The sequence below is a fragment of the Orbicella faveolata genome, unplaced genomic scaffold (assembly GCF_042242905.1).
Source record: "Orbicella faveolata isolate gen_17 unplaced genomic scaffold, um_ofav_v1 contig_46, whole genome shotgun sequence".
In the NCBI taxonomy this organism is placed as follows: domain Eukaryota; kingdom Metazoa; phylum Cnidaria; class Anthozoa; order Scleractinia; family Merulinidae; genus Orbicella; species Orbicella faveolata.
In genome coordinates this window covers 10,895,243-10,903,994 of record NW_028301576.1, presented here as the reverse complement: position 1 = coordinate 10,903,994, position 8,752 = coordinate 10,895,243, and the positions used below count along the sequence as shown (strand labels likewise).

The 8,752-nt window shown below is 38.3% G+C and overlaps 1 protein-coding gene across 1 annotated transcript; it reads left to right on the top strand.

Annotated features, from left to right (window-relative positions):
- Positions 1 to 3,876: 3,876 nt before the first annotated feature.
- On the top strand, positions 3,877 to 8,577 carry LOC149098349 (tetratricopeptide repeat protein 28-like). The gene is made up of 2 exons (XM_089277825.1): positions 3,877 to 6,805; positions 7,377 to 8,577. The coding sequence occupies exon 1, from the start codon at positions 3,900 to 3,902 to the stop codon at positions 6,801 to 6,803; it is 2,904 nt and encodes a 967-aa protein (XP_089133951.1). The 5' UTR covers positions 3,877 to 3,899; the 3' UTR covers positions 6,804 to 6,805; positions 7,377 to 8,577.
- The last annotated feature ends 175 nt before the right edge of the window (positions 8,578 to 8,752 follow it).

Below are 8,752 nucleotides of genomic sequence, written 5' to 3'. Positions count from 1 at the left end.
GACGCGTCAGGTTGACCAATATCTGATTTCTCCTAACAATATTAGTGTGCTCTTAAGCAGACGGGTGATGAGAATATAGTCAATTGGGCGAAATTATTTTTGAGGTACAATCATACCGTAGCCAGATTCGCAATTCAGAAGCCGTGTCTACTGTCCTGGGCAGAGGCTCTCGATGGCGATAACCGTTAGCCGTAAAACGAGTCAAAATTTAACCGTTAGGCGAAAAAATTGTTAAGTCAACCGTTAGCCGTAGAAAATGTTAACGGTAAAAACATTTTAGCCACGAAAGTGAAAGTCTCAAGATCTCTTGTCAAGACATTTTGTGCCTTGTCTTGTGGCTTGTAAGCTTTATTACTCTACAATTTTTATAACAATACCGTTCTCCGTCCTGGAATGGTACTAAGACCTTAACTATGTTTTACAGTAATCAAATTAACTGTTTTAAACTCTGAAGGTTAATTTATAACTTTTTAAAACAGTGGAAATAAATTTCTGATTAAGATTTCTGCTAACCGTAAGAAAAATAAATCAACTCTTAATTCTCTTAACTAGCAGTAAAAGCCACCACCCCATTGATACCCTCTGAGCATGATAACTTGCAATATTAAATCACTGATATGATATATCGCTGGATGACGGAATTTGTGTACTGTAAATACCTAATCGTACCTTTTTAGCTGCGCTTCGGCGGCATATCAGACTCATTTCGTCTCAGTGGGTATTTTAACTGGACTGCATCTCGCCAGAATAGAAACCATGGCTCGACCAAACCGCCTGAAACGCCGTCGAAACATACCGGAAAGGTACAATTTGTTGAAAATACATTCCTTTTAATTTAATGTTTTTGAGAAAGTGGGGCTTTGTCGAAACAATCTGTTTTCATTGCCTGATCGTTTTGTTGGTGCTTAAACCAACAAGGATCACTTTAAGCAGGGATTGCTCCGCCAGTATGATTCCGAACGGGAGTCCTGTGAGTCGAGTTCAACGCTTAGACGCGCGTCTAACCCCCTCCCCCTTGCCCTCCTCCTCTCCCTACTCCTCCCCCTTAGAGTTCGCGTCACTATTTTGGTTCTCGTGTCTTTTTACGCTTCTCAATCGAAAGAGTATGCCAAAAGAAAACTCAAGTTGTGGCTGGGTTGTCTACATCCTCACGTCATATTTACGTCATATGACAATCTGTCTTCTTTGAATATGCTAAAATACTTGGATCATTCTTTTTACAAAAAAAAAATGAAATGCTTTTTGCAAGGTGACAGGTTCCAATTGAAATTTATATCATATTTTCGAGAAAATTTAACTAAAATACGTTTGAAAAAAATTTTTTGCGCATGTAAATGTATTTATGATAAAAGTCTTAAAACGTTTTTTAAAAGTAAGGGTTACGCAAAACATATAAATTTAAATTGAAATTAACCTACAGCAGAATAACTTCAGTAATCTGTAAACCGCTAATTAATGCCTTTTATGTAAACAATTCAGGATGGAAGATTATGTGAGTCCATTTCACATTAAATCAAAAATGATACACGTAGATAGGTTAAAAACAAGCATTTCATAATTTCAGTTTTTTTTTTGGAATGTGTGAAAAAATGACACTTGAAAATTTCGTTTTCTAATTTCCTCGTGCAAGGTCTGATTTATGAATTATTTACGGGTATCCGGTGTTTTACTTTCCAAAGCGAACAGTGTAAAACAAACCTGACAATAAAGATCACTCCATGCAAGGAATACAAGTTGGTCTTCAGGCTTTTATTTCAACTGATTGGTGAGGTGAGTACAACTTGTCTTGTATTGTAAGCCTTAATTTTATAATTTTCACGATCGAGTTGCACTAAGTAGGAAAAATATTGAGAGAATATCAGTATTTGCGGTGACTAGAAACATTTGTTTGTCTCTTTTTGTGTTGGATCGATTTAAGGATTATATATATAGGTGAAGAAAGAAAACAAGTTAAGACGCAATTTTTTTCATTTGTCGTTCACCGTAAACGTCATTCTTCAACTCTCTGTTTGAGAAGCTTATTCACAAATGGACCTGAATGAATTTACTCATGAAAAGTTTCCAAAGGTGATTTGTACATTCCAACATTTTATAGATTGAGTGATTCGGAGATGTCAAGTACAAAATTGAGAAATTGAACTTGCAATTGTACACCCGAAATGAATTCGGCACTTTTACAGCAAGCACTATTTTACCATTTATTTATTTAGTCGATCAGACCTAAAGGTATAATGCGCAGGTTCAGAATACTAACTTGCTCAAACTTGGCTTTTTCGAGTCCCTACCCTTCCTCGTAATAACACAAAGCCAGGAGCCATAATCGGGGACGGAGACCGTCAGTCTTGGGATCCGCGCGTACCTATGATATGGAACAATATTTCTATTTTTAGAACAAGTTGCGTCATCCTGACGTCATATATCCGCGCGGATCCACGCACATGTCGGGGGCTCTCGCGTGGATGTTGTGACGTGTGATAAAATGGTGAGAGTTGCGAGATTCTCTTGCAGATTTTTCACAGCGATGGCAGGGAATAAGGCAGGGAATAAGAACCAGGGTACTAATATGTAGTTTTATGCTCTGAGCCAACGGAAAAGGTGAGTTTTTCAGGGTCGAAAATAAGTCTTAAATTTCGCGCTGTGAATGGATAATATCTGCTCGCGCTGGTTGTACGAGTAAGATTTTGCATTTGTTCTGTAAAGAAAAGTTATGCGAGAAAACTCTTTACCCTGGTATCGAGTTAATTTGTGCGTTTCCCAAACAATGCTTAATCATAACCAAACCCTGTTTTGATAATTTCTTATTGTTTCTGTTTGTTTGGCAAATTTGAAAAAGTTTTTGAAAGGAAAGTCTGACGCGCACGTTAAGTAGCTCATTTGCATAGTGCAGCGCGAGCACTTTCAAATCCGAGTCGGTGTTTTCAATTGTCAACAAATCTTGACAAAGATATCTTTCGTTATCTTTTGTGCTGAGATGCTGCAACAGTTTTCACCAACGCCAAAAGGCTACTAACATCCTGTGTGTTTCTTTAACATAGTAAAATTTTACACTGCGAAAATAAATTAAAATAGACAAGGAGTTTTGGTAACTCAACCAACGAAATCGAAATCGTTATTCGAGTTGGTTAAAGAAAGCGTCATCGTAACTTTGCTGATTATTTCTGCTGTATTCACATATTTTCAGCTAAGCTTTTAATATGTTCTCAAACATTTATCAACCTTAAACATATTTAAAAACGAGAGATACTATATCAGTTCGATGTACCTTTTCACACGAAAGTGCGGAAGTCCAATTTGTCATGTTTTATTGGCTGGCGCTCTTCTTCATCGACAACAGACAATTTATTGGATTTTTACACAAACAGTACTGAGCAGCATTTTTTTTTACAATTTTTTGCTGTGTTATGGAAAAGCTGTTAATCTTCAACATATGTGAAACTTAGAGCGGAGTAATGTGGAGGCCTATAAAAGAAGCAGCGGAACACAACTTGGTCAGTGATATAAAGCTGGACATAACTAAATTAAACACTGTCTTACTTACTGGAGCCGCTTACGACGAAAACACTCAAGCAAAATTCCAACAGACATGAACGTACTGATTTGTGGGCCAAAAGCATCAAACATTTCGGGAATTTCGGTCGCCATTTTCCCGCGCTACATCCGCAAAAATCCTCGCAGCATGTACGCGCGTGTACCGCACATGATGGCGCAATTTGTCCTAAAAATAGAAAAATTGTCCCATATCATACAGGGACAGCCCCAATACTAGAAATGGAGCGCGCTTACGGTCTCCGTCCCCGATTATGACTATTCACGAAGCTTATTACGTAATAAGGCAAAAATTCCAGACTCAGCCTTATTTGATTTATTTTTCAGTTACAAGACTTACTTAGGAAAACGTCATGAACTACGCAGAAGAAATTTTACATGCTATCTTTTTAGCCATAGTTGTTGCAAATTTCCTTCTCAACACTAGTCGTGCCTTAAAAGCCAACGAGTTATGCAGAGAAAGCTTAGTTTTGCTCAGTAACAAAGTACTGAGTGTAAAGAAGCCATTACAGCGAACAATTTACAGACAAATCTATCATACCATGTTTGAGGCGTACCGTCGTGTTAGCGATCACTCAAATGCAATAGCGTGCGGCTGGAAACTTCTCACCATTCTCCGCGAGTGTGGTGATACTGTCCAAGAAGGTATGCTTTGCATAAATCTGGCACAGACATATCAGAGTCAATTTATGTATGCTGAAGCAAAAGAGCTTTATGAGAGAGCGGTCACTATGATGCAAAAAACTGGTAACAGGGAAGGAGAAGGAGTGGCTTATGGAGGCCTAGGAACTGTGTTCATTTCTCTCGGTGAATATGTCAAGGCTAAAGAATATTGTGAAAAAGCACTTGCGATCAGCATGGAAATTGGTGACAGAGCGAATGAAGGATCATCGTATGGAAACTTAGGAACTGTGTTTCACTGTCTCGGTGAATATGTCAAGGCTAAAGAATATTATGAAAAAGCACTTGCGATCAGCATGGAAATTGGTGACAGAGCGAATGAAGGATCATGGTATGGAAACTTAGGAAATGTGTTTCACTGTCTCGGTGAATATGTCAAGGCTAAAGAATATTATGAAAAAGCACTTGCGATCAGCATGGAAATTTGTGACAGAGCAAAAGAAGGAACATGGTATGGAAACTTAGGAACTGTGTTTCGTTGTCTCGGTGAATATGTCAAGGCTAAAGAATATTGTGAAAAAGCACTTGCGATCAGCATGGAAATTGGTGACAGAGCGACAGAAGGATCATCGTATGGAAACTTAGGAACTGTGTTTTACTGTCTCGGTGAATATGTCAAGGCTAAAGAATATTATGAAAAAGCACTTGCGATCAGTAGGGAAATTGGTAACCAGACAGACCAAGCACGCACCTACCTATCCCTGGCAACTGTGTTTCTACATCTTAGAGACTATAGGCAGAGTAAATTATCTTGTGATAATGCGCTTGAGATCATCATGAAAATTGGTGATAAAGAAGGACAAGCACAATATCACTTAACAGAAGGTTCTTTTCACGAATCCCTTGGTGATAAAGATAAAGCTAAAGCCTGCTTCGAGAAAGGACTTGCGATTGCAGTTGAAATTGGTAACAGAAGATTAGAAGCATCAAGTTACCTCAGCCTTGGGAAAGTGTTTCAATCTGGCGGTGATCATGACGTAGCCGAGGAATATCTTGACAAGGCACTCTCAATAAGTGAAAATATTGGGGAAGCTGAAATTGAGTTTTCTTGCTATTGTCATCTTTCACTGACGAAGTTAGGACAACACAATTTCCAGGAAGCTCATTCCTTTTTGTTACGAAGTATTGAAAAATCCGAAAAAATGCGAGGTTTTCTTCAAGGCAGCGATCAAATTAAGATATCCTTTGCAGACATGCATGTTTTTCCCTATCAGCAGCTCAGTGAATTGTTTCGTCGCGCTGGAAATCCTAAGGATGCTCTTTATGTTGCAGAGCTTGGACGAGCTAGAGCCTTAGCGGACTTGATGGCAACTCAGTACTCTGTTGAAAATCGTATATCAGCTGACCCGCAATCATGGACTGTTGTTGAAAATGTCATGAAGAAAGAAAGTAACTCTACTTGTCTGTACATTTCTTATTTTGAACAAACAGTGTTTTTGTGGATTCTCAAGACAAGCGGAGTCATTCAGTTCCGAAAACTTGATGTGGATAAAAAGACTCTTTACACAAGATTAACAAAGGTTGCTGAAGATTTGGATGAATTTTTTGCTATAATGGCTGAAAGCTTCCAAGACTTTGGCAATTTACCCGAGGAGGTGCGCGGAGATCGCTCCTTGAATGGCAATGACATTGAAACAAATCCTGAATCTTGTCAAGAAGAGAACCTCACAACTTTGCGACAAGATAAGCCTGGGAATACGGATGATCCCGAACCGAGTCTAACTTTGTTCTACGAACTGCTCGTTAATCCTGTATCCGACTTACTTGACCAACCTGAAATCATCATTGTTCCTGATCGCAACCTGTACCGTGTTCCATTTCCAGCTTTACTCAATGGAAGTGGGAAATATTTATCGGAGCGTTTCAGAATCCGCGTGGTTCCTTCTTTGTCGACTCTGAAGCTCATTCAGGACAGTCCTGCAGACTATCACTGTCAGACTGGTGCTCTGGTAGTGGGTGATCCTGATGTTGGTGTGGTGATTTACAGAGAAGAAGTCAATAAAAATTTCGTGCCTTTGCCTGGTGCAAGAAAGGAAGCAGAGATGATCGCACGACGGCTGGGCGTTTGGCCTTTGTTAGGACAGGACGCAACCAAGCAAGCGGTACTTGAGAAGCTAAATTCAGTAAGTCTGATACATATTGCTGCACATGGTAATGCTGAAAGAGGAGAAATTGCTCTTTCTCCTCCACGTTCCACCACCGGGGTTCCACTAGAAGACGACTACCTTTTGAAAGTGTCCGACATTTCAAAAGTGAAAGTGCGAGCTAAACTGGTGGTACTAAGCTGTTGTCACAGTGGCCGTGGACAAATTAGAGTCGAGGGAGTTGTTGGAATCGCTCGCGCGTTTCTAGGAGCCGGTGCACGCTCAGTGTTGGTGGCACTGTGGGCTCTAGACGACAGCACAAGAAAGAAGTTGATGAGTCGCTTTTACGAGCACCTTGTTCGTGGAGAAAGTGCCAGTGTATCTCTTCACGCGGCCATGAAGTGGTTGAGAGATCACGGCTTTACCAAGGTTTCCAGGTGGGCACCGTTCATGCTGATTGGAGATGACGTGACATTTGCGTTTGAAAAATAAAGGTATGTTTCCACTAGCGAAGAAAAGATTTTAGGAATGTGCTTCGTTGGTTAGCAATATTACTTAAAAGAACGCTACTTTCAGTTTCTGCTTTTGTGTTTAAAAGGGCAAAATCTAGCTGTGTTGTATGTAAAGCAGCTACAATGTATCAACATATTTTCAATTCCAATTACTGAGAAAATGTTTTCTTTTAACAAAAAACTTTCTTGTAAGGCAATCAGATCCCTTATTCTTGTGATTTATCTACCTAACATTTGGTACTTACGTTTAAGAGATGATAGGGCGCGTATACCTTCAGTTCAAGAAACAAACTGTATTCATCATCTGCGAATATATTACGACAATGAACACACAAATAATCGATCTGCTCATGGTTGATTTGATAACTCAGTTGGTAAAGCACTGCACCGATATAGTAGCGATCATAGTTTTGAGTCCCGTTGAAGCTTGACTTTCCACGGTTTCTACTTTTTTTTTTCCGGCTTTATTCTCTGCTAAAGAGAAACTAATGTTATACAATGGTTAGGAGACTTTAAGATAATATCTTCAAATTGTTGTTTTTTGTTGTTATAGGAAGGAAAGACTTCGTCAGTGGAGTACTCCATAGAAATTAAACATCAAGAAATGAACCAAGAAACTTCTGCAAGGACATTGGAAATAGAAAAGACAAGTTTGCTTTGCTTTTTTTTCGTTGCCATTGTCTAATACAAGTACAACTGGTTTTTCTTTTTTCACAGAAGCAGTAGAGAAACGAACGTTTTTTTTTTGCCGTGGTTGCAAACGAATTTTTCTTAATGTTGTTATCGAAATTAATCACGCATATCTCTTAAGAAGGCTAGCATCTGTCGAGCGACTTTGTTACCTAATATTGATGCAAAGTTTCTCAGTTCGATGGGGCGGACGGAGGGGTCCCCAAGTGAAAGAGGCGGGGATGTTTTATGTTGTCTCTTTTAGAGAATTTTCTTGCGAACTTTTTTCAATACTTGGGCCAATTTGCTCAGCAATCATTGAATTCTGAGGGTTTGTAAAAATTTCATCTTACTGTGTAAGTGGTTTAAATCGACCAGTCAGTCTTCACAGAAGAAAGTCTTGAATGAAATTGTCACGAAAGTCATTAAAGGTCTGATTTGCCTTTTTTAGATGTTGTATCTTTAAGGGGTAAAATATAGCTTGAGCCACACCCGAGGTGGTTAGGGGTTTTAACATTCAATTTTCTTTCGACAAACTTCCACGACCCTTTCACGTGTTTATCTCCCTTAGCGAGCCAATCGACTGATTGGTTTTCTAAGAGGATGAAAAAAGTTTCTACTTGTTCAAAATAAGGAATAATACAATTTAGACTTTGTTAGGCGCAGATATACTGTTCAGTTGCGAATGTAAATTACTTAGAACCTGTGATTCATTAACAAATGTAAACGTGTAAGATAAAATGACATTACTTTAAAATAAATCATTGGATAAGGGACAAAATTAAAAAAAGAATTATCAAAAAGCTTAATAAGTCAATTGAGCAGGCATCGCTAGCGTGAGCTTGATTGTACATATGACTATTGTTTTTACCTTTTAGCACAACGTGTGATTATTTTAGATTGTATTTCATGATTCTTGCTTATATATAGAAATTTTAAAACATTTACGCATATCATAATTATAATATCACTTTTAATTTGATTGTCTCTGGAATACTTTTGTGTCATGGTATCTTTCCTGTGATGTCACAACTCACATATAGCTAAGAGTATTACACAATAAATTTCTATTGCATTACATTGCATTGTATTGTTTTGTGTTATTTTGTAGTTCGTCATCGCAAGATTCCGCAATTCAAATATACGATCTTTCATATATTCTCATTTATTTTTGTTTTCTTGTCCGCATTTTAACATTTCGTTCTCACAATGCCAACTACTAAAATGAAAATAAATAAATAAATAAATAAAATAAAAAAA

Coding starts and splice junctions, on each gene's coding strand:
- LOC149098349 (XM_089277825.1), top strand. CDS start 3,900: ATGAACTACGCAGAAGAAATTTTACATGCTATCTTTTTAGCCATAGTT.